At 36.8% G+C, this 27,481-nt stretch overlaps 2 protein-coding genes across 2 annotated transcripts in view; both read right to left on the bottom strand.

Annotated features, from left to right (window-relative positions):
- Nucleotides 1–2,366, bottom strand: part of LOC127102402 (uncharacterized) — a 94,607-nt gene extending 92,241 nt beyond the window's left edge. The window contains exon 1 of the mRNA XM_051039772.1: nt 2,272–2,366. Within this exon, the coding sequence (XP_050895729.1) occupies nt 2,272–2,366 (95 nt within the window). The remainder of the gene's footprint in view (nt 1–2,271) is intronic.
- Nucleotides 2,367–12,476: 10,110 nt separating this feature from the next.
- On the bottom strand, nt 12,477–14,519 carry LOC127102401 (uncharacterized). The gene is made up of 3 exons (XM_051039770.1): nt 14,509–14,519; nt 12,821–13,315; nt 12,477–12,682 (listed from the first exon to the last, which is right to left on the bottom strand). Exons 1-3 carry the CDS (start codon nt 14,517–14,519, stop codon nt 12,541–12,543), a joined length of 648 nt encoding a protein of 215 aa, XP_050895727.1. The 3' UTR covers nt 12,477–12,540.
- Between the last annotated feature and the right edge of the window lie 12,962 nt (nt 14,520–27,481).

The following is a 27,481-nucleotide window of genomic DNA, read 5'->3' as shown; positions in this document are numbered from 1 at the left end:
GTATGCTGATGATTGGGCAATGACTGCCCTTGGACTAATAGAGAGTGTCCTGTATTTGCTGAGTCAGATAGGGTGGGAAACCTCTCCTATCCGTAGACAATTCGTCACCTACCGGAGACTGACACTAGAATTCCTTAGTTCCCTGATCTATCTACCCAGCCATGGAAAAGGAATAAGCAGAGGTTTCATCCAGTTCAGAATGTTCAACATGGAGTATCAATTTAACATTCGAGACTTTACCAACCTTTTAGGTTTCCCTACCTCCCTTGATACATTCACAGTGAGCCAAGAAGACCTTTTTGAATATAGAGAACTTGAACATTTTTGGGGAAGCTTGACCGAAAATGACGATCCCGAGGAACATGAGTTTCTTTCTGGAAACATACATAACCCGGCCTTTCGTTATTTCCATAAGATCCTGGGCCACACCCTTTTCGGGAAGAAGTCAAATAGTACCTCAGTTTCACGTGATGAACTCTTCATCATATTTTGTGCTTCCCAGAACCGTCCAGTAAACGGTGCCACTTTTATGTTGGCAAATTTTGACCACCTTATTCAAGATGAACGAGCACCAATTCAAATAGGCGGTTTAATAACCATGATCGGTAATGCTATCGGATTACGTCAGCCTATGCTTGACTTAAGCCCTTTCTGTGGCATTGCGGCTATGAGTATACCCTTCCTCTTCAACACTATGTTTATAGCAAACCTAGGGTCTGAAGAGTTTGAGCTTATAATTAACAACCAAGTTCTGTGCCTATTCACCTTGCCTAGTCCGAGGACTAGTGTTCATAACCGCAGTAACTGGCTCTACAACCTGAACGGAACACCTTCTCCTGCTAGATCTACTGAATCCATCCAGGACTACGAGATTTGTGATGACCAGATTCCTTATGCTGAATCTGACCCTCAGACACCATCTGGTTATTATGATATTGACCCTCCTCCTCAACCTGTCCCGACCGAAGAGTCGGCAATACCTGATCCTAGACATCATATGCCCGAAGATAATTATAACACCATCATCCAAGCCTTGATGTCAGAACAGAACGCCCTCAGAGAAGAGCTAGCTAGCATGGGACAAGAATTTTTGGGATATATGAACAGTATGACAAATCAGTTCCACGAGTTGCTAAACCGTGTTAACTCCTTTGCTCCACCGGCCAGAGATCCCGCAAGTGGCTAGAAGTTGTTTTTCTTAGTTACTTAGTTTTAGTTTAGGCTATTCATTAGTTTTTTTTACATTATTTTTAATATTAGTATTTGTTTATCTTTCGCATTTTTGTTTTTGTTTTCCAATGTTACATTATGATTATTTTATGAAGCTATTGATCTATTTTACTTTATTATGACTTATGCAATATCTATCAATAATGCTCTCTACTGTTGCTACCTACATGACTTATTAAAAATATATTTATGCAATATTATGGTAGTAGAATAGCATGCAAGGCAATTTAAAAATATCACAATAGCAAAATAAAATAAAACATAGGCATAACAAAATAACAACAATAAAATATAATGGTAAAAACAAAGTACGTTGCCAGAATGACTGTGTGACGAACGTTACACAATCCATGACGGACGTCACACCAAGTGCTTGTGACGCCCGTAACGCCCCTGTCACGAGCGTGACACCGTCTGGCTATGTGAACGTTACCAACCGTTGGAGACACGACCGTTACACCACTTCACCTTTTTACCTTCCCCATTTATTCACATTTACCCACATTTATTTACTTTTCAACCACTCCCTTTCCAACTTCCAAATTTTTCCTATAAAAACCCACCATACCTTTCTTCATACACCACAAATCATTCTATAAACTACATTTCTTCTTATTACCTTTACTTCTTTCAAACCACTTATCGATATGGCGGGCAACCAAGCTTTCGGCAATATCATCTTCCGATCCGAAGATGATAATTATCAAAGGGAGCAATTCGAGCGTTTCCAACAGCGAGGCATCCAATCCACCAGGTACCCTGATTTAACTTGTTTACAATAATTAGGATTACTTCAAGGAATAGAATGGATGCTCCGCCTTGCTGGTTTAACCTTTCTGTGCACTCATAATCAACCTACCTATCCATCCCTAACCTTAGAATTTTTAAGTTCCTATTCGTACAACACTCCCACCGGTGAAGACGAGTACTTAACCGGTACCGCAACCTTCCGTTTGTTCAACACCGAGTACTCCCTCTCCCAAAGCCAATTGAGTACCATGCTACAGTTCCCCGTAGAAGGTCAAGTCCACCCTAGGATACCTCCGAACTCCCCGTGGCACATACTCGCCTTCGACCTCTTTAGGAAAATATCCGGTGTAGACACTAACAACTGGGATGTGCTCCTTGCTTCCCATATACATAACCCAACCATCCGGTACTTTATCCTCATCCTGCAAAACACAGTTTTTGGAAGACCGAACAACAGCAAAGTAAACGCCAAGGAATTATTCTTCCTCCAATGCGTCTTTGAAAGCGATACTCAGGTAAACGTTGCCTCCTTCCTATTTCATCACATCCGCACCCTATGTGCTAGAGGCCGTCAACCTTTTGTAATAGGCGGATTAATAACCACAATAGCACTTGGCTTAAACCTAGGGGACCGACTCCAAAATTTAGAATTTTTACCTCCCCTATCCATGGATATAAGTTACTGTCGGTCCAGCCGTCTAATCAAAAACAGAGTAGGCGGAGGGTATTACCTTATGGTAAACAACCAGGAAGTCCCAAGTGTTGTTCTACCCAACATTGCCCTAACAGATGTCACCAATCCCAACCGCCACATCTATGATCTGAATGCTCCCGAAGCCACCGAGCCTACACAAGCAAACCCGCCTTCAGACGAGTTCGCCGAAATGGAGCAAGGTGATCAAGTTCCTGCACAACAATCAGTCCCGCTCAACCCTTCCGATAATGCAGCTGGTCCATCCTCACGACGTCGTCGACGAAGAAGGCCAGCAACCAACGACGACATCATGGATGCTATCGATGGTATGCAAGCGCAGAATCTCGAAGTGATGCAGATGATGCGCCAGATGCAACAACAACAGGAAGCGAGGAATGCAATCACCGATCAGCGGTTCGCTCAGTTGCTCAGCAGGTTTGATGATTTGGAAGTACGTCAAAGATCACCAGGTCCAAGAACAAGAGGCGGAAAGCAGCATTGACTTTAGTTTCCTTTTCTTTTTTTTTTTGTATTTCTTTTGTTTTCTCCGAAACATTGGGGACAATGTTTCATTTAAGTGTGGGGGGGGGGGGGGGGGGGGAAACCTTGTTCTTTAAACTTTCCCTTTTCAAGTACGTTATCTTTCCTTTCAATGTTATTTCCCTTTCTATTGTTTATTTAAAAAAAAAAGACTTATTATAATTATTCTAAATTAAGTCCCTAGTGTGAGAAATTTCTATTATCTATTCCCTCAAATTTTCATGAGCCATAACAAAAATTCAACACACTCAGTAAGTATAAAGGTTGCCTATTAAATCAAACTTGAGAAAAATTAAGACAAAAAAAATTATTACCGCCCCAACACTCTAAACAAAACTCAACATGTTAGATTAGAAAGGTACCTGTTATACAAGTCCCTGGACTTTTAACTTTATAGTAACCCCGAGTAGTTTATACAAGAAGTCATCACCATCTTAATAGCAAACTATGTGGAGGGCCGATGAATATAAGTGAATGATTCCCAAAATAAAAATATATATATCAGGAAATGCACTAACTAAGTTAGGTGATCCTTACCAGATCATTTAATCTAAAGGTTGCAGATCGTACAAAAACATAATCCGAAAGATCCATGATGAGTTGGTTCAGCAGGTATCTGGTGCTGAACTTGGTAGGGCGAACTACGGTCCGATCCCCCGCAATTTGCAATGGACCAAATAACGAAGTTATCCGACTAATGTACCAGAGCTTCAAGCTAAAAAGGGGATCAGAATCACTAACCGGTCACTCCACTATGTGCGCGAAATGATAAAGGGCTTAATGTGATTTCGCTAGAATGAAAACGGGTGAAATAAGAGTGAAAGAACTAGGCTAGCTATAAGGGCATGACTCGAACTGGTTTGCATAAGGTGAGTTTACCTGAGGTTGTAACGGTAGTTGTTGATGTCAAGATTAAACTCAAGTTACTCCTAAACAAAATCTACTTGCAGCCTAGTACGAATTGATGTGTGTTTTGAAATTTCATCTGGCTAATTTTTAAACAATTTCTATACTGTATTTTGCTTGAGGACAAGCAAAGGTTTAAGTATGGGGGAGTTTGATAACATGAAATAATATCACATTCTAGGACTCGATTTAATTAAATTATATTATTATTCACTTCAATTTATTTCATTTTATTCGATACTACTTGGTATTTTGCTTTCTATTTATCTCAGGTAGTTTATTTGAAGCACAAGTGAAAAAGGAAGAAAAGGAGGTGCAAAAAGAAATGAAAAGAAGCAAAAGCCACCAAGCCAAGGCCCAGCCCAAAAGCACAGGCGCTGCACCTGTGACGAGCGCCACACAAGGTGTGACGAGCGTCACGCCCTGCCCACTTGTGTTATGAGCGTAACACATGGTGTGACGGACGTCACACCATTCTCCTATATTTTTGGCTTCAGAAGCGCAACAGAGGCACGTTGAAGCCTATTGTTACGCTTGACCATTGGAACGTGAGGATTTTTACACGAAAAGCCTTTGGAAACCGTTACAAAAAGTGAGCAATATAAATAGTGGCTTTTGGCAAACCCTGCAGGCTCTCTCCGCCGTCTCTCTGCTTCGTTCAATTTTTCTCTTCCAGCTGTGCAAACATACCATTACCTTTTTACAGTTTTTGCTTTATTTGCAATTTTTTATTTTCTTTTCCAGCAATTCCTTTAAGCACTTAATTAATTTTTCACACAATAGTTTCTACAACGGAAACTATTGTGTACCTTTTACTAGATCTAACCTTACGTTAGATCCTAGATTTTTATTCCTTCGCTTTTTATTTTCCTGTCCGATTGAAGAATTCAAGAACAAATCCAACCGGTCTGTGGTGGAGTGTTCGAAGATTGCTATAAATTATTCAGGTTCTTTAATTATTGTTTGAATTTATATATGCCCTGCTATATTGTTTATTTATATTATTTGCCTGAGATAAGCATAATGATTGTTTAGATCTATTTAGCATGTCTGGCTAATTTACTTAGGTATCAGTATGTAAAGTAAGCGGAATAAAGGAATCGAAACTAAGTTGGTTTAATTTCATTTAAAAATAAATCACTCTTTTTATGGTCCCAAGTTACAGGTTTAATAACAAAGTTTTTGTACGAGAGTAAAAGACATAAAGAAGTTAAATTCAATAGAACGAGAGTTTGAGTTTTTAACTGGACATAGTAAATTGAGCATTAATTCTAAATCAGGGCGAAAGCAATTTTTAGAGTTAATTAAATTCTAATCTTTTTCAAAAAGTATTTTTTAAAGTTAAATGTGAGGACGAGAGTTAAGCATTTGAATTTAATTATATAATCTAAGTCAACAGAGCGAGAGTTTGAGACGAGGGTATTTAAACGATTAGTGTTTTCTTAAAAAGAGTTTCTATAGATTCTGTTGTTTTCAAAAGGTGATTTTGGATTTAACCAATAAGTGACAGCTGCGTTAATATAAAGTCATAGTCTATTCAACAGAGCGAGAGTTTGAGAAAAGACTTTTAATCAATAGTATTTACTGAAAAGATTTATTTTAAAAAACCAAGAAACCAACGAAGATTTGATTCCCTAATTACGACGAACTACATACCGATATCCGCTTTATTGATATTTAATCTAGATCTTATTTTTGTTTTAACTTTTCCCCCGAACAATCAAAGTATCATCCGCCTTAGCTTTACGAAGTAACCTTAGATAACGGTATATCGATTCATAAGTCCCTGTGGGATCGATATCTTTTAAAACTACGCGATAGAACTGTGCACTTGCAGTTTGTACCCCAAATTTGACTCATAAAGTCGCGATCAAAGGCTCAAATTTTGTTTTAACCCACCCCTTCTTCATGATGATCTCCAATCCTACGTTCAGCTAATATAAGACACACATTTGTCAAAAAGGCTTGACAGTGTAAGGAGAAAGATGAAGATTCAAGGCTTTCTTGAAATGGCAGTCACCTTATTTTGTTTTTTGGATGTCGGTGCCCCTTTGATTCTTGATATGGTGGTCACTGAATCTTGTTTTGTTTCGTATAGGGTTTTCCTGACCTCTTTTAATTTTTGTTTTGATCCCTAACTTTTGCCTGGACCGCTTTTGGAAGCTTTTGGTCCACCAGGATTACCCTAATTTTTGCCTAAGTCGCCTTTGGGGGTATCGACTTAGCGGGCTTTTTCTTTGGTGATTTTTTTAGAGGATGTGACTGCCAAGTCATCGATCCTTGAAGAATGACCGACATCAATCTTGGGATTTTTCAAGGTTCCTTTGACACTTCAGGAAGTGTGCGAAGAATGACATGTAGTTGATCCACAGACGGGATATTTCATCTTGTAATTCGAATGTATAGTTAGATTAACTGAACACTACCCTACCCCGGGTTAAACATAAGGGTTTGTAAATCCGAAAGAACTCCTACTTCTAGGCTCAAAGTGGTTGACTAGGGATTAACTCCTTATCTCTCCAGTGTTTGGGGATTTACAACAATGCCTGTACATCATCAGTAGGATTTTATCTGAAAGCATACAGTCAGCAATTATGGGTCTTTTGTTTTCGTCATCCTCCTTTCAGTCTTTGCTAAAAACAATTTGATAAGTGAATGGGAGTAATATCTTTTATATCGATGGAAAAGATGAGTGAATACGAAAGGATTCGTTCAAAACATGCATAATCGTTTCATTAATATTACCATTAAAGGAAACCAACAATACTTGAAAGCAGATAAGTACTTAAGATGAAAAGAAAAATACAAATGAAATGCTAGAAATAGCCAAATGATTTCTATTGCAGAGGAAGCTCTCTCGTGTCTGGTTCACTGCTGGGTTAGCCTTCTTCAGATTAGTGGTAGTTCTGCTTGTCGAGGCTGGTATGATAATCATCTTCAGACCTACTCTTTGGCATATCTTCCGCTGTTTGGACTGATGGACTTGCATAGCTAGGTGAAGAAGTATTGTTGACTTGCAAGCTTCGAGGCGCAAAGGAGAACATCATGGAATCAAGCAGGGTTTGTACCTTACTTTTGAACACTTTGCAGTCTTCGATTGAATGCCCTTGTGCCCCAGCATGGAAGTCACATCTAGCATTGGTGTAAAAGCCTGGTGGATATGGAGGACTTACTAGTTTTAGCTCCTTTGGCACTATCAATCCTCTTTCAATTAAATACGAAAGTATTTGACTGTATGGCATTGGAAGCGGATCAATGTGTCTCTCTGGATTTTTTGGCCTTGGTTGAGCATGTTGACGCTGTCGATTTGGAAAATCCTGCCATTTGTATGGCTGCTGAGGTGGAATCCATTGTTGATATTGGGGAGATCCTTGAGTTGTAGGATACTGACCATAAGGAGAAGATGGTCCCTGATATGGACCTTGTGGGATTTCCCAGACTGTATTAACTTCAGCCTCTTCTTCCTTTTGGGAACTGGCAACAGATTCACTCTCAATGCTCTGACGATTTAAGGCGCATTGGATTCTTCCACTTTTAAGGCCATGCTCGATGCGTTCTCCAATTGACACCAAATGAGTGTAATTTGATGTTGCACTACTAATTATCCTTTCGAAGTAAGGACTTTGCAAGGTATCCCTGAATAATTCCATCACTTCTTTGTGTAAGAGTGTTGGTTCAACGCAAGCCTCTAACTCTCTCCACCTTTGGGCATACCCTCTGAAGGATTCATTGCTTTCCTTATATAAGGCCCTCTGCTGCATGCGATTGGAAGCCCTGTCTAAATTATATTTGTATTCCTTCAAGAAGGCGTTAGCTAGGTCCAACCATGATTGAATACGACTCCTTTCTAACTTCATGTACCAACTCAATGATGCCCCAGTCAAACTATCCTGAAAACAGTGAATCATTAGCTTATCATCATGGGCATGAGAGGTCATTTTTCGGAAAAACATCACCAAATGGTGCTTTGGGCAGCTATCCCCTTTGTACTTCTCAAATTCTAGTACTTTGAATTTTGTGGGTATAACCAGGTCAGGTACCTAACACATGTCTAAAGCATTCAGTTCAGGAGTATCTTGTCCTTCCATGGCCTTGAGTCTTTTCTCTAGCACGCGGCATCTTTTAGCAATCTCGTCATCTCGTGGTTGTTCAGTATTAACCACAAGACTTGTCCCATGGGAATCTGGCACAGAGAATGCAAAGCCATGATACTCCGCAGTATCATGATATGGGAAACCCCCATCTCGAACAATATGACGTTCCTGTACATCAGAGTTATCAACTGGGGTTCGCACAAGCTGAGGTTGGGTAGGATCATTTACTGGAGCTAGCACAACATTCTCAACCACTGCAGTTTGTTAAATGTTGTCCTCCCTCTTTTCTAAATCTATCATAGCTTCAACAAGTTGGTCTATCTGGTTTTTTATCGAGTCTCCTCTTAGTGTGATATGACTTTTCTCCAATGGATCCATGGTCTTCCAAGAGCTACTTCAAGTCTGATATGAATGTTGGAAAATCAACTGCAGGTTATGGACGAAGGATGGATGAGTTTTTTGTATACATTTTGTGTGGAAAATGATATGAAATGCATGACGATTGCAAGTGCAATGATATGTGTATGAGTGTAATGACATGTTCAGGATCACAGGTTCAAAGTGTTTTCAGATAGATTAGAATAACGGGTAAATGACAGGTATCTCTGATTAATGGAACCCCATAGGTAGGCTCTACAGTTGGTAGGTTCCCAAAGTCATGGATATTTCTTGAGGACGTCACTGCCGTGATAAAGACTCATCGGACAATAATATCCTTAAGAAGATCCCATCTAGGTGAGGTTTTTGTATTATCCTAACAAGGAAGGATCCATGGGGATTCTACTACAGGACTCTCGAGACCAGGGTTCTAACAAGGTTCTCAGAGTCATAGGTCGAGGTTGGAAATATTAATGTAAGATAGTAATACGTCCAAGGGATCTCATCTGATTGGGGCTTTCGTATTAACCCAACAAGTCTGAAACTTCGTAGGTTAATACTACATAGCTGCCAGATATAGTGGGTTAAAAGGTCCCTAGAGTCATTGATCCAACTTGAAAATACAATCGTCGTGACGAAGACTCATCGGACAATAATATCTCAAGAGAATCTCCTCTAGGATGGGTCTTTGTATCATCCCAACAAGGAGGACTCCTTATGGGCGTCCACTACGCAACCACCATCTTAAACTTATGGTTTTTCTCAGACTCGAGTAGAGAGCCTATCTCACAAAGCACCACTAACTAGAGAGCCCCAAATAAGACATAGTCAATAAATCACAATACAATAATTATGACAAAATAATAATAAAAGAATAAAAATAACAAATAAACAAGTTTAACACTCAATACATGAATTGAACTAAGTTAGGCTTCACTCTCTCTTGCTTGGAGCTAGTCCCCAGCAAAGTCGCCATCTGTCGCATCTCGAAAAATACGATTCCTCGCGATGGTCGCGGAAAAAATTATATTCGAACAGAGTCGCCACCAAACTTTATTTATCCCAATGAAGGAATAGGAAAATATCGATAAAACCTTTTGAATAATAGAATAATGGTCGTCGCAACCATATTCAGGTTCGGGAGTTAATTATGCAAGGGGAAGGTATTAGCACCCCTCACGTCCGTTGTACTCAACGGGAACCTTTTAGTTCAATTTTGTGATTTGAATGTTAACTTATGTTGTTTGTTTTCTTCGAGTGATAAAGAATGTTAATAGAGATGGATGGGAACTTTAGAAAGGGGAAAAGGGAGGTTTTTTATTAGTGTGCTCGCGAAGACATAACAATCTCCTGCCTACATATCCTTATGGTGTAATAAGGAAATCAGAACATTCGTAGTTCGGGGAACTACGATTGGTTGGTGTCTTTTAGTGAACATATGTTTAGGTCGTGTTCTAAAGGCTAAACGTCGGCTTGTCTACTCTTGGCGGAGGCTTAAGCACTACTTTGTTATGCGCGTTAGAAGGGATTTAAACAATGTTCTTTCTGAAAAGAGTCTTAATCACACGAGGGTGACAAGTTGGATTAATATGTTGGATGTTTTGTTTGATTGGTTTCGGTCGCGCGGGGGCGAGGAGAATATATTTGATGTGTTGAGATATTTTTGTTGGATGACGATTACTCGGATAGTCGAGTAAGACAACTCGTATCCTAATAATCGAGGAGGGGAATAGAAGACTCTAGACCGCTTTCTGTTTCATCCTTAATTATAAAAGGGTTTTGATAATAATTAAGGTGTTTTGATTGGATGACGATTACTCGAATAGTCGAGTAAGACAACTCGTATCCTAATAATCGAGAAAGGGAATAGAATACTCTAGACCGCTTTCTGTTTCATCTGAGTATTTACGAAAATAAGGTTGTATATGGTTGATGTATTTTAGAATGGACGACAAGTACTTGAATGGCTTAGTAAGACAACTCATATCCAAGCATCTGAGGAGAGGAATCAAAAACTCAAGACCATCTCCCTTTTCATATAGTTTACTGTGAAAATGATTTGATTAAGTCACAAGTTTGTGGGAAAATGACAATTGTTTGACTAACCGAGTAAGAGAACTCATATTCAATCAATTGAGGAGGGAAGTTGAAGGCTCAAAATCATCTCCCTTTTCATTTCGTTAGTATGAAAATAATTTGATTTAATCTTGGTTTAAGGTTTGTAAAGAAATGACGATTGTCTAACTGACCGAGTAAGAAAACTCGTATTCAAACAATCGAGGAGAGGAGTTAAAGACTTAAAACCATCCCTCTTTTCATTTAGTTATCATGAGAATAAATTGATTTAATTGTGTTTATATGGATAGATGTTACGACTATTTGACTAACAGAGTAAGAGAACTCGTATTCAAATAATCGAGGAGAGGAGTTGAAAACTCAAAACCATCCCCCTTTTCATTTCATTATTATGAAAATAATTTGATTAGGTTAAGTTTGGGGTGAGTTAGAAATGACGACTATTTGACTAACCGAGTAAGAGAACTCGTATTCAAATAATCAAGGAGAGGAATTGAAAATTCAAAGTCATCCCCCTTTTCATTTCCAAATGAAATAGTGTTTGATTGTGATTGGGTATTTCAATTGAGTTTGAAAGAAAATACTCGACATTGGATCGAGGTTTTCAATTTGTGTTCGTGAATAAATTAAATTATAGTTAGTGTATCAATCATCTACTCGATTAACTAATAGTCGAATAGGTCTCATTCTAAGAAAGCCCAAGAGTAAGCTACGCGAGGTTGATGGCGATGCTAAAAGCAATCGACTTACAAAGGTATGGAAAAAGAGGCTCGATTGAATCGAGAATTGTATGATTTTTAATGGTTTAATCATGGTTTTGTATTGATGCTGAATGGAACAGAATCAGGCTTTATATTATACAAAGATGGTAGAACATGAATGGTGAAATTGAAATAAATTGGTCGACTTCTAATTAACAAAATTAATTGATTAAAATTCAATTAAGTCGTCCAATTAAGGTAATTAAAATCAATTATCAAAATTATTCAATTAAGAATTAATATAATCGAACAATTAAGTTAATTAAAATTAGTTAACAAAATCATCTTAATTTAATCAAAACTTTAATTAATTAATTGAAAAAAAAAGAAATAAATGACAATATTAAATGTAAAATAATTGAATCAGAGTGGGTTGACCACTATGTGCTCACAAACTAGTTTGTGCGAGATGACAACATAGGTAATGTCAAACACAAAATCATGACTAGGTGAAAACATTCAATTGATATACTGAAAATTTGGTGACATAACGACATATAAAGGTCGAATCCACGGATTTAATCTGACTTTATACGATGAAATAATCAAAACAGCGACCCAAGCATATTAACACAAACATTGTGAATTTTACAATGCTCAAAACATAAAATGAAAATCAGCACGGACATTGTAACTGAACCGAAATATACATTAAATCCAAAAAACAAAAATTACAGCTCTACTTAATCAACATATGAAATTTATCTGGGGAAGAACAAAATTTAAAATATTTATCATCTAAGCACAATTAATACTTACCTCAACAAACTACTTCTAAATAATGGTTAAAGCATTCTACTGGTTCTAAATAATAGTTAACATATTCTACTTAGTTAAATCATATTAATAAAAAGATGAGTAACAACTAAAGTAAGTTAGAAAGAATAGAAAAGAAGAAGAAAAAAAAATATAAAAGAAAGAAGAAACAGAGTATGGATTCACATATGTTATAAAATAAAATATTGACATGCATTTCTAGCCATTACTACTCGCACTTGTAAAACAAATGTAACCGACAACATTTTCTACGGTAACCAAGAAAAACTCTTTAAAATCCAATTCTTTATTTCAACCTCCTTACTAACTGTAACTTATAAAATAATACATAATACTATAACTTATAAAGTAGTATACTCTGCATTTCAAGCCATAACATAGCACGCACACAAGCTCTAAACGCAACCAAACACACGAAAGTCATTCTGCAATGCGAAATGCAAATGCGAACAAAGCCAAGCTCGATACGGAAAAACCTGCAAAAACTATAACATAACAACGACAACTTCACAACAGAAGAAAGGAGAAAGGGAATCGAACGGGAAGAAAGTAACAGGTCGAAAACAGAAAAAAAGAAACGGAAGCAGAATAAAATCAAAGAGAAAAATAGTTACCGTGAGACCGAAAACATGGCGACGATATTGTCGAAGGTCATGATGCCGGATTTGAAATTGATAATGCCGGAAATGGGGGATAGGTGATGGCAGTGTGAAGGTTGTGTCGAAATGGTTTCAACGGTGTTGATTTGGTTGTGCCGGAGGGTAGGAGATGCACGACGTAGGTTGACCGGTGAAGATGGCGTCGCGGCGGTGGTGAGTTTGCGCTGTTGTGGTTCGACGGAGGTGTGGTGGGTTGTATCGTGTGACGTCGGTGAAGGTAGTGACGTGTTTGGTTGGCAAAGGGCGGAGACGGCGTGGAGATGTGGTTTGTGTAAGCGGTCTCCGGCGGAAGGCGGGTGCGGTGGAAACGGGAGTAGTGGAAGGGGTGACGTGTTTGGGTGGCTATGGCGGTTCCATCGAGGATGAGAGGAAGAACATGGGTGGACGGCGGTGTGAAGAGGAAGAGGGAATAGTTTCTTTCTCCTTTTTTGTTTTTCGTTTTTCTTCTTCCTTTTGGACCAGTGATGTATGTGAGTTAAAGCAAAGAGACGTTCGTGGTCTCCTGGCACTTTTGTCCTTTTTTTTTATATCCGTTGGAGGTAGGGTCCTTGAGTGCTAGCTGGCCTTTTGTCCTTGGAAGACACATTTTTTTAGCTAATTTATTTAATTTCTAACTTTTGATTGGATGAAATAGGAAAAACATGGATTGCTTAACATGGACCATTGATTAATTCGAATTGATGGTCCATATCGAATCAAAGAAGCACACCAAGAAGCACACACTATTTAAATAAATTAAAATGCCTATAATGTTGTCTTTAGATGACTTAATCAATTTCAATCAATTGAATCAAATAACATTCACAACGTTGAAAATAATCATGACAAAATTAAAATGATAACATGGGAAATTCTATTTATTTAATTTGACTATTTTGATGAAAGAACAAAATTAAAACGACTAAAAATGAATAAAAGTCGGGCGAAAATTTGCTCGAAAAACTAAATTGGATACATTAAAATGATAAGTGCGAAATATACTTATTGAAAAAATACAGCGTTTCTTTTAATTTTGAAATGAATTTTCACCGATTAACAGGCTCAAACGGATTAAAATGCAGTTGAAGAAGTCGTCGAAAAATATAACGAGCATATCTGATTAAACTACGTGAACCGTAGATTAATAATACTGACGTCTGCAAGTTTAATTTCGAAACTTTTTATCCACTGATTTTGCGCGAACTTGAGGAATGATTTAACCAAATTGACTGTATTTTCAAGAATTTATTCCGACTGATATTTTAGATTTTAATAATTAAATGCATGTCATGCTATACATATGATGCAAACTGGAATTAAAAATCGAATTTATAAAAGAAATTAAAATGTCCGGACAAAATTGGGGTATGACACGAACCTGCTACATTTTCCCCATAGGGATGGTGTAGCAAGTGAGGTCCCAGATATTGAGGGTTGGCAACGTGCCTTCCAACCATTTTGGAGGGCAAACAGTAACCCATAGTTTTGAGGGAAACATAGCCACTTTAATTCAAAACCCGGCTATTCGATATTTCCGCCAAATATTGGCGTGCACCATTTTTGGCCGAGCAAATTCTAACAAGGTGAACGAAAAAGAACTCTTTTATTTGTTCGCCACCTTTTTGCCACAAAGGGTGAATACCGTCCCGTTTATGCTATCTCACATGCAGGCCATTGTCAATGCGAAGCGAGGCTCGATTATTTTTGAGGTTTAATAACCTCTATAGCCAGAGTCCTAGGACTCGAAGAAAAATTCTCCAGGCTAACCCCGCTCCCACATCATGCCATTGACATTGACATGGCCAGGAGCATGAAACTAGTAAAACGAAGGAGTGACGGTAAATTTAATTTAATAATTGCTAATAATGTGTTACAAGAATTTATCCTCCCAAATCCAAATCGCACAGATGTGCGCAACCCGTATAATTATTGTTATACTAATAACCTGGTGCCTAACCAAGTCCCCGCGCACATTCCTGAGAATGTAGCTGCTGGCGGAGACACCGATGAGTATCACATTCCGGAGAAAATTGCTCCCGCTACTGACCCGCACATCACACACACGTCATTTGAAAATGTTGCAGGTACATCTTCCAGTCAACGACCAAGAAGAAATGTGGCACCAACCACTCTTAATGAGATCTATGCTGAACTGCTATGGTGTAGAGAATTAGGCGCTCAGCGAGACCTACAGATCCAAACCGTGGGAGCTCAGCAAACTGAAATGATGCAAATCCTTCGCTTAATGCAGCATGATCAACACGACTATGCTTTCAGGACCGAACAAAACATGTCTGGCTTGATCGATGAAATGGCAACACTGACAATGCGTGTGGAAGACCTCCAGAACTATACGCCACCTCACCAGCCAGGAAACGGTGGACATCCACGTACACGTGGCATAAGGCGTTAGTAGCAAAATAACCATGTTCTACCTTTCTTTCCTATCTTATGTGGTTGCATTGGGGACAATGCAAGATTTAAGTATGGGGGAGGAAGCTTTACCGCTTTTTATTTACCGATTTCTAGTTAGATTTAAAATATTGTTATTTCCGTTTGTTATTTTATAATTTTTTGGTTATTTTAATTTTTGTTAAAGTGTTAGTCAAGTTAAATATCAATGTGTTGTCGAGTCTTTATGTGTGGTTTCCGTTATTTACTGATTCTCCTATTTACTTAAGCCATACAAAAATTTTACAAAAATCTAGACTTAGAGATACAGTGCATCTTTTGAAAATTCTAACCTATAAATAAAACTGAGGTTGAATTGTGGAGATTTGGAAAAACTTTATAAGATCGGTATCGTTTTAACACCTTAAATCTCCCAAGTATAAGATCGATTTGAGTACTTGTCATGCCATAGCCTAAAATTATATCCTTTAATATTTCCTTAAGTAGTTTATCTAGCAGTCAGCACCATCCTAAGCACACACTATGCAAGAATTCGATGCAAATAAGTGTATGATTTCAGGCTTAAAAGAAGAAAAGATTACTAAATGTATGAAAAATGTTGTTCCCTCTAAGTTAGGTGATTCTCACCCGGTCATTTAGCCCAACGGTATAACCATCTTTAACTGTTATTTGAGCCAAAGTGCAAAAAAGAAAGAAATAAATAATGATGAGATCATAGTCACTAACAGACTATCTTGCTATGAATGTGAAAAGATAACAGGCTTAATGTGATTGTGCAAGAATGAAAAAGGATAAAAAGAAGGTTTAGTAAGGTAGGCTTATGCATGACAACATGATTCAGATTGGTTTGTATAGGGGGAAGACTTATGGTTGCAACATTGCGACTATGTGTTCTAACGATACCCTTAGTGTGGAAGTAAGTACCTGTTAATACAATTTGGAACCAAAGTAAAGTTTATAGACTATAATGAGTATCCGAATGCAACTGTGTTTTCTACGAGTCTTGATAATATATGCTGCAAATATTTTACAAAACTTTTTATGTATGCGGCATTTGCTTGAGGACAAGCAAAGGTTTAAGTATGAGGGAGTTTGATAACGCAAAAAAGTATCGTATTTTTGGCTCCATATGCATTGCTTTTTACTCGATTAACATTTATTATTACACAGTATTTTATGTTTATTGCAGGTATTTACCGATTAAAAGGTTTACCACAAGAAAAATGGAAAATAGCAAAAAGGAAAGCAAAATGCAAGAAAAGAGAAGAAAATGAGGTTTCCAAAGGCATAATGGGACACCAAAGCAAATGGGCTTGTGGCGCCCATTATCCAAAGAGTGTGGCGCCCGCCACATAGGCCCAAGAGGGAGGTGGCGCCCACCACCAACCATTGAGAAGTGGAAAACGGTTGCTACAAGAGTGGACCTCGCCACTCATCATGAAGTTAGGGTTATGGCAACCGTTACAACCTAGGGTTATGCCAGAATTATTTAATCGGAGATTCAAGATTCAATTCCAGTTCTTAAATTGCAATCCAAGTTTATTATTGATTACTGTTTTATTTATTTATGCCTTACTGTATGTTTAATTCCCCAATTGACATGTATGTTACCGGATCTATGTCCGGCTAAACCCTTAAGTATCGGTATGTAAAGACCGTCGAAACGACGAGATTCAATAAATAATTGGTGTTAGTTTTTATAAAACTTATTTTTACGGTTTTAGTTTCTTATTTTAATCAAACTGCTTTCCGTACGAGAGTACAAAACAAACTAAGGTTACGGTCAACAAGAACGAGAGTTTGAGATTTTAACCAGATAGCTGAAACTAGGCATTAATCCTAAACACCGCGAGAGCGCTTTAGAATTAATTAGACTTTATCTATATTCAAAAAAAAAATTTTAAATTCAAAATGAGACCGCGAGAGTCAAGCATTCTGGTTTAGGAGTATGGTCAGAGTCAATAAAAACGAGAGTGTGAGACTAAGTTCTTTCTATAAATAATTTCTACTGAAGAATATTTTAACCAATAAGATTACACCAACTATCTATCGAATCCCCGAAGTTTGATATATTACATACCGATATCCCCTATATCTTATATCTTCATCTTTATTTTATTTACATTATAGTTAATTCTCTTCATCCCTCCAATCTTAAGAATAATCATCAGCCTTAGATTTACATAGTAACATTAGACCACGATATATTATTGTTTAATAGTCGATGACAACTTGATCATATGAATCTGGTAAATTCTGAAGTAGAACCTCTGCACGTTCATTTTCTACTATGTGGAAATTTGATGTTGTAAGCTGAGCAAATATCGTATTTAGAGTGTTTATGTGATCCTTCACAGATGTGGATTCACTCATCCTAAGAATGTATAGTCTCCTCTTTAAGAAGATTTTATTATGACGTGACTTACCTCATACAGTTTGATGAGAACATCCCAAATCTCCTTTATTTTATTTTCTGCAACGCTAGATAAAACCGAATATGCTAATGCTAAGTGAAAATTGGCAACAACGTTGTTATCCATTTAATTCCACTCATTAGATATATCTCTAGTCATATCTTCTATTTCTTCTAAGCAATTTTCCTTCCTCATGATTGCCTTTATCTTCCGTTTCCACAAGGAGAAATTACTCTTTTGCATTGAACTTCTCAATTTTAAATTTTGTTGTCATGATAATTTCAATGTAACCGAATTGCACAATTCCACCGTGAGTAACAAAGTATATAGGGATAGTATTGTATATTTTTACCGTACATTGTTATAAATCTGGTATATATTAATAATCACTGTAAAAGTATACAATAACACATATGAATAGTAATCGTGAATAATACTCGCAGCGGAATAGGGACCAACACTAATAGCTCGGATACTAGTGTTGGATAACAAAGTAGCATGAATAATATTAAGACAGCTAAAATAAGACACAAAAGTGTAGGAATAAGAAGAAATAATGTTAACTCAAACTCTTGGATGATTATAAAACTACAATATGAGTTCTCTCTTTATAAGAGTCTCATGCACTATAAATGGATACATATTTTTTTGAATTCTATGTAATCTTCTCTTCATCTTAGAAACCAATGATTCCTATTGCATTGATCTTTTCTACAAAAGAAATATGGCTTTATGTCCTCACAATCATTTCATTCATTTTTATATATATAAAATTTAATTTTATATATTCCATTAAATCGATTTGATTAATATTTGGATCAAGTTAGCTATTACATATTAATGAACTAAACTACAATATGATTTCTCTATTTAGTCTTTAACATATATATTGTTGAGATCCATGAAAGGCCAAGTCGTTGTTGATTTCATAGTAAATCACCCAATGGCGGAAGTAGCGTAAAATCATGTCCAACAATCAACATGGAATACTAGACAGAGGACTTCAACTTTTTCTTTAATTCTTGAAAGTGTAGCTTGGTGCACTCTAGTTTTCTATCAATATGATGGTCAATAGCCTTGAACTTCTCCACTTTGGCTTCCAACACTTTATCATCCTTGGCTCGTTCCATGCCAATATTGGCAGCCTCGACAAGCCTTTGATCGACAGAGTCCAGGTAAAAAGCCTTCAATTCCTCCCATACAAGCAATGTTTAACTGCTACAATGTGACCTAAACGTCGATCACTAAAATAAAAAACACAAACATGGTTTTCTACAAGAACTACGTAGCTTTGAATTTCTTATCACACCTGAGGATACATAGAAGCAAGACCCACAACCTTAATAAAAAACTTACTTTTAGTCTTTTTTCTTTTCTATTTCAAACATTTAATAACCAGAAGAAAACAAATAAATGAAAGCTAACTCTCTATTTGCAAAACTAACTAAATGGTTCCAATTGAGTACAACGGATATGAAGAGTGTTGATATCTTCTCCTCGCATAATTGACTTCCGAACCCGAATTAGGTTGATACGACCATTTTCTTTTTTTTCTTTTTAGGGTTTTATCGATATTTTACCTTTTCTTTTGGAATAAATAAACAACGGATATATATGACTTTGTTAAAAATCTAATATCGAAAGAATTATTATAATAAATCTCTTATAATACATTCTTGTTTCTTCGCAACTTCCTTACATAACTGACTTTCTTTCAGTCTCTCTCATTCTGGTTAGTAGACTACTTAAGATTGGCCAGAGATATGGGCTTTCTGTTGTCATATTATGTGAACTTGGCGGAATAAGATGCTTCATGACCCAAATTTTGTGTTGCCTGCTAATCTGATTCATGAAGTGAGTAAGGATGTTTCTGTGTACAGATCCTGCAAAAGATTTGCCTAAAATATTCAACCCTTTAATAGGTCTCTGACCTTAATTCATTGGTGTCCGCCTTCTTTGGTGTGTTTGTCTCAACTCCGACGGGGCAGATTGCAATGGGTTTATTGCCTCGTGTTGGGGCATTTTTCGTGGCAGCGAAGGAGATTGGCTTGGTGGTTTTCATAAACATATAGGTATTTGCAACAGTATTTCGGCTGAATTTTGGTGTGTTCTCACTTGTTTGGGTCTTGCTCGAAAGAGAGGCTTCAAGAAATTTTTGGTCCAAATTGATAATATTTCTGTTATTTATGCACTGCAAAGAATGTTGTTGTTTCGACAACAAGGTGTGACTTTGGCTAGACATATTTTTTAGAACCTGCATCATTTTGAAGAAGTGCAATTCAATCGTATTTTAAGAGAACCAAACCAATATGCTGACTATTTAGCTAAACAGATAGGTTTGAGGCGTCGTTTTAATTTAGATTGGATCGGGTTGTGTGTTAAGCTTGTTGGCTAATTTTTTTTGTTCAGGCCTTTAGCCCTCCCATTCTAAAAAATTATTGAAAAACTTTTTTTTATAATTATAAGCGAGACACTATAGTGTAAACAAGATGATTTAAATTATAATTAAAATAAAATTTTAATTTATTAAATTTCATTAAATTGGTTTGATTAATATTTGGATGAAGTTAGTTATTATTCATGCATAATTTTCGTCACAAATATTAACGATGTTAGTTTTTATTTTAGAAAAAATCAAATCAAATCGTGTTAGTTATTATTGACGACATAATCTAGCACCAAGGATGTTTGTTAAAACAAATAGATTGCCTTTATCAAGTTTTTTCGGATATTACTATTTGACATTATCTTATTAGTTTTAAACCTACTTAAACTCTTTCAACTTTTTGCCTATAAAAGCATTGTATTCCAATCATATTATACTTTTTTTTAATTCTACCTCATACTTGCTCTAAAACTTTGATCAATCATTCATGGATTCCTCCTTCAACTTAAGAGAGTCTCATGTTCTTGAACCAATCGAATCAAACACTCTTTCATTGAATGATTCCTTCACCGTCAATGTTCATTACACTCACTTAACTATTTCTTCTACACCCAATGACCCAAAAAACCTTATCTTTAAATTAATAACACCCATCTTCAACAACTTTGAGATTCCTCTTCATATCTTATGCCACAATAATGATATCAACAACCAATGTTTGTACGAAATCTTTAAAGCCATACCTAACCACGAAACAGACTCAATTATACATGATTTGAGAGATGGTGCTAGAAGAATGGTTCTATGTGGAAAATTGGAGGTGATGAGTGTGTTGCTTCGAAGGGTTACTTCGCACATTGGAGAAGAAGATCAATTTGATCAAAATCATCCTTATAATAATGATCAACAAATTGTGGGCTTATCATCAAACTTGGATGTTGATATTACTTCAGACTCTAAGGATCAATGTTCAATTTGTTTTGAGGAGTTTTACAATGGATCACAAACAGAACTCTTTTATACAAAATGCTCACATATTTTCCATAAGGAATGTATCGCTAAATGGATATTACAATGTGTCTATCATGAACGCGAATATACTTGTCCATTGTGTAGATGTGAGATAGTATGAAGTGAGAAAGTAAAAACAAGCATGTATTAATTCTTTTAATTCTTTTACATAATAATAGTTGTTTAATGGTTTTCGCTTAATTAGCATTGTCATTTCTTTATTTTATTTTATAAGATTCGTGATATTGAATTATGAGCTGTTTTTTTTCTTATGTACAATATTGAACTAAGTTTACTTGGTTTTTCAAGTAGCTAAAATTTTCCACTCAATACAGTAACATTGAAATTTTAGTCCAAATATCATTAAGTGATTTTAAATTCATATGATATAATGAATTATTTATTGTTTAATTATATGCTCAATAATAATGTAAAATTAACCGATTAATATAACAAATACTAATTCAATTCGATGTTGGTTGGATTTGAGGTTTTTTTACCGAGATAACCCACTTTTTCGAAAAAATTCCCAAAATATCCCACTTTTCAGGAAAATTCCCAAAATACCCCACTTTTAGGAGGAGGCGCCAATTGGATTGGCGACCCCTCTTAAAAATTGCAAGGAGGCGCCAATTGGATTGGCTAGGGCACCTGCCCTAGCCAATCCAATTGGCGCCTATGTGTAATCTTTAATATAATGAATTATTTATTGTTTAATTATATGCTCAATAATAATGTAAAATTAACCGATTAATATAACTAATACTAATTCAATTCGATGTTGGTTGGATTTGAGATTTAAAAAAAAAGAACATTTGGAATTAGTTATGTTTCACTATATTAGTTTCGTTTGAGTTTTGTTTCAACTTCTTAAATAAAATTCATTCGTTTAATAGCCTAATATCATGTTAGTTTTATTTTTAACAATGTATTTAGTTGATCTAGATTATCAACTCAAATTTAAAAATAAATTATTAAGTTTTAAATAAAAAAGCTAATACTCCTGTGTTATCTTCCTTTTTACAATAGATTGTTTCGGAGATGTATCTTCGTATTCACACCAGACAGAATCAGAAGATGCATCTCCGTAACCAGACCAAAAAATAAATTTCAAGTTTGATTTAGTGATGCTCAGATGAAATTGATGATATAGTAGTCCCTCATGTATTGCAGTCCCTCTCGTGCCTCCGTCATCATGGCATCCACAACGTCTTTGGCCTTAGAGTCATTCGAAAAGATTCCTTTGTCAATACCCGCCTACCTAATCTCCATGATACAACGACATCTAGGAAACACATCAATAACATAATCTGCCCTAGTCTGCTCCTCCTCTAGTATCTCCTGATGAGCTGGCCTCATTGGATCTCCTAGTGCATCATGTATCATATAAGAATATGACACCCTAAATAATCACTGAATGTAATTGTCTACGTAGCTCTAGTCACTCTCAACTATGGAACTATGTGTCTTCTCCGATACCATATGATTAAGATAGTCATCAAATATAACATTCCTAACTCTACGTGTCATAGCAGGGGAAACAAATACAGAAGGGTCTCTGGGAATATACTGCATGTAACTGAACTTCTGCATGACACACTCAGGAAGATGAGGACACTTCAGACGTGAACCGCAAGCCAACCATCTCGAGTATAGGACTATGTCGTCAAAGGGACGCGTGTCACAATGATCGACATATGTATGGAAGCATAAATCCTTTGATACCAAGCAGTCAAGATACACTTTGAATGGATTTGTCACGTGGTTCCCTCTGAGTGGGGTGAATATAGAAGCACATGACATATCCTTAGTATATGTTGGTACCCATGACCAACCGTAGATGCATGGGAAGTGTAGGGGGATTCAAGCCTGTAAAATGTTAGAACACATGAATCACACTAGTAACGGCGTTGCAAAAGTGTTATGAAAATGAAAAACAAACATTAAAAGACCAATAAATATTACCTTCAATAGTGTGATGATATCTGTCACATGTTTCGTCTTCCACATACAACCTTCAGATAACTTGGAGTACAAGTAGATCAAACAAGAGATCCCCAAATTATACTCATGGATATGCTCAAAGTCATCGAAGTATCACAGGTAAATGACATCCATATAAGTTGCACCTCTGGCCACAAAAATGAAAGTTCCAATCAACTACATCAAGAATGTTCTTATAGTGTATGCTATATGCTACGCAACCTGCTTATTATCATACCCTCAAATTTACCCTACCTCCACATCACCTTCCATAACCCTAATTCATGAGCATACATCCCTCATATGTCATCTCATATGCATATACACCTATTTTCCTACAACACTCCAAGCCTCATTTTCCTACAATACATGATCATATGAACTTCGAACATCCATCATCGTTCCTTAAAAATCAAGAAAATCACTAAATGGCATTTCTAGGTCATATTGGTTGGTCACATTTTGGCAAGATTGGCCTACTATTTGGTCCAAAGCCCATAACTTTTCCATCTTTCAATATTTTCAAGATCTTCTCTGAGAAAACTGTCCTAATTGAATCCCTCTTCAACTTTGTTTCAAGGTCCAAGATCTAACTCATTGAGAAAGGACCTCAATTTTAGGATTGTCCAAGTTGGTCAAGATGCCTAGCCAGACCTAGAATCATGCCCAAGACCCCCACTTTACCACATTGCCATTTCCAAACCATAACTCCTTTTGACCTGATTCTTCTTGCATTTGATCAAGCACATGACAAAGATTATTTGGAATAAGTTTCATGCAAAATGCACCATCCAATTTCATTTGGCCCAAGTTTAAAGTTGTTGACTTGCCATGTTGCACAAACCAGACCACACATGACTATATTTTGCATTTTGATGCACCAAGCCCCTAATCCATATTGTTCTGATTCCTTTTGACCCCTAAAACATTACATAACATTATCTGACATGTTTAGAATTCAACTTGGTTGCAACAAGATCTCATGTGATCAAACTCAAAGCCATGTGCAAAAGTCATAATTTTCTCAAAAATGGATTAAAGACAAAGCCGTAGTAGTTCAGATCAAAGCCCTTTGTTGCACCTATCTGATGCTAAGTGTAGCACCTCAAATTTGCACCCCCCATTCATGCATTCATTTCATTTTTTAGGTTACTAACATTACATTAACACTGCATAGTACATTACATTTCATCAGTCAAGAGTTGGCATCAAGAGAATTCATCTGTGCAAGAGCAAGGCATTTCCATGAGATAAAGTCCCTAAGGTTGTTCTAGAGAGCTTACATGAATCAGGGTTCTGTTTGAAGAAATTTGACCAAGTGCTAGAGGCTCAAAAGTCGTCAGTGCAGTTTCAGGTCATCTGGGGGCCATAAAAGTCAACTGAAAGTCAACTGAGGGCTATGAGGTGGAGAAATGGTTTGAGACAATTCATTCATGTCCAAAAGAGGTTTATTCAACATGTAAAACTCATACCTTGAAGATTTTGAAGCCAGATCAAAATTTTCCAAAAATGGAAAGTGACCTGTAATTTCAAGTTTCCAAAAATGGCAAGTTTTTGGACCAACTTCAACTTGACTTTACAACATCAAATAAGCTTCAAATGAAATTTTGTCCAACATTAAAGTTGAAGATATTTCTCTCCCATTTCCAAAAAGTCTAAGATCATGAATTTATGATGCATGGTTAAGGAGTTATGATCAAATCATTGCAAAGTGTGCATGAAACTTCAACAAGCCATATCTTTTGAACCAAAACTCCAAATTGAGTGCCTCTTTTTGCAACATGCTCCTTATGGCCAATACTTTCCAAACCATTCATTACCTTGCATGGAAGAAGCTTACACCATCATGTGCTCACATATATGCATTTTGGAAGGAATTTGGATATTTTGAATTGTGTGAATCATGCAAGCCAAATTCCAATCCCATGCTGATTATTTTGTGATTTTAAGTGGATTTGGGCTTCAGCATGGCACTGTTCACGTGCCCCTTGGCCATGTTAGGTGTATTTAGCATTTTTGCAATACACCTCTATTTGGAATAATCTCAATTAACCAATGCTTAGAATTAATTTCAGTGTGATTAACAGGAGGTATATAAGGTTAGTTGCAACTGTTTGGCTCAGGACAGAGGATTCTAGATCTAGAATTTGAGTTTTCTCCAAAAATTTCTCTCACAAAAAACTTCAAAGTTCTTCACATAAACACCAATTTTCTTGGTAGATTTGTGATCCTGGTGCAGTTTAGAGCAAGAATCAACCGTTGCTTTGTCCAATTCGTGCCAGAATCATACACATACCGAGCTTGAAGATGAACATGGAACATGGAGTTTGAGCTGGATTCAAGTAGATTTAAGCATCCATACATGAACAAAGCTTCATATCAGAGTTGATAGAGTGGATCTGGACGTGACTGAAGACCTGAACACACTGTTTCCTCACATTGTTCTTCAAGAAGGTGAAATTTCGAATCTCACTATTCTCCATTCTTTTGCCATGGTTATGTAGATCTTCTCACCCTGAGAATTCTGGTACAAATTTCGTTGAAAATGGTGCAATATTGATTAAGTTATGTTGAGTTAAAGTTTGAATGTCAAAAACATTTCCCTTCGATTCTCTTTATTTATGAGGATTTAGACTGATTTGATGATGGATTCATGTTCCTCATTGCATAACGGTTCGAATGATGTACTCATGAGAAATTTCTGGAAAAACAATTTGTGAATGCTACTGTTCATCGTCGTCTTCGCGAGGAAGACTGTTGTTTCAGCCCCTAGCACCGCCTTCTGCGTTTTCCTGCATGTGGCTAGGGTTTCGCTGTAAAACGACAGCGTTTTGATTGTAGATGCTCCCTCGGTTCGATCCCTCCCTGTGTCGTTTCTGAATTTTGCTTTCATTTTCCTCATAGGCCAAAACGACTGCGTTTTGGCCAGCGACCGCTCCCTCGCTTCGATTCCTGATGGCCACATGTTTTCAAATTGATTCAGCATTTTACCTTTCCCTCCAAATTTCATATGCATTTCCATATTAATTCAAATAATATTTTGCCAACTTTGAAAAATCATATAAAATTGAAAAATCATCCAAATAATTCCATTCTTTTTGCTAAATGATCCTTGGAATGTCCTTTATTTTTTGGTGTGGATTTCATGATTTTATCTCTTCTGGAATTTGATTTGTGTTGGATGGACTGATCATGTGTGCATATGTGACATTTCTTCATTCTTTCTATCATGAAATGCTCAAAAATAATCCAATGGCCATGAAATTTTCTGTGTTGACTCTTAACATGTTGATTGACATTTGAGGCTTGGTTTGATATTTTTCTCATGTTCCATCCCTGTTTTATGTACATGTTAATATGGTGTGACAATGCATGTCACACAATTGGATATCCTATTTGATCATTTTCCTCGATAGACCAATTGATCTCTTCTGGTTATAATTTTTGGTATGATGATTGTATTGGACATGTTGTATGCTCATGAAAATTTCCAAAATTGTTTGAGTCATTTCTGATTTAATGTGCATTTTCTCACTTGTGTGTCCAATTGATGATCATGTTGTGTGTCTTTGCCATATTTTGTTCACCACATGACTTTGCTTAATGATTTTGATTTGGTCCTTTTTAGGACTTGTTCTTATTTGATTAAATGTGATTCATGTTGAGTTTTAGCTTCTGTTTTGACTTTTTACCCCACCTTTGACCCTAGCCTTTGAGCTAGTGGTTTGTTCTCATCCTTTGGACTTTGTGTTTCAGGTTTCAAGCATTTAGCCACATTGGTTGATATGATCTCATCACTTGAGATACAAGTTATTTTGGTTGACTAACCTTGCTGTTTTGTAGGTCTTGTGGATGATGAACCAATTTAGTTTGCTTGCATTTTATGCCTTGCATTGACATTGTCTGATGATTGGTTGTCTCACTGTTGGACTTTCTGATTGTTTTGTCTGAATACTATACTGATTGTTTGGTTGTTTACACAGGTACATTAGCTGCTTTAAGTTCATTATTTGAACTTTGCTTTGCTTGTGGTTGGCATACCACCCAGGTAATGACCTCTGACTTCATGTAGTCTGGAAGACCTGATATCTTTGGCAGGCACCTGTCTGAAGCCCTCCTTAAGAGGCAATGTTTGTGCTTGTTTATCTTTGTGCCTTGCATTTCAAGTCCTCCTAAGTGAAGAGGCAATTGGCAGATAGAAGGGATGTGCAATCCATCCCCTGCTATTCAGTTGAGTCATTCATCTTGCTCGCACTACGTGCTGATGCATTTTGAATAAACACCCAAGATCATTGTATATCGAGTCAGTCATGTGGAGTAGAGTTCCTCATTCTGGACTCCCACACTTTCATTGATTCAAGCTCACCCAGGCCCGGGTCAAGAGCCATGAGGTCTTACCCTTATCACCTTTCATCTGCTCACCCTGACGGT

This window comes from Lathyrus oleraceus, chromosome 7 (assembly GCF_024323335.1).
Source record: "Lathyrus oleraceus cultivar Zhongwan6 chromosome 7, CAAS_Psat_ZW6_1.0, whole genome shotgun sequence".
NCBI lineage: Eukaryota > Viridiplantae > Streptophyta > Magnoliopsida > Fabales > Fabaceae > Lathyrus > Lathyrus oleraceus.
Note: the sequence above shows the minus strand (reverse complement) of the source record. Positions and strands in the feature narration are given on the sequence as shown.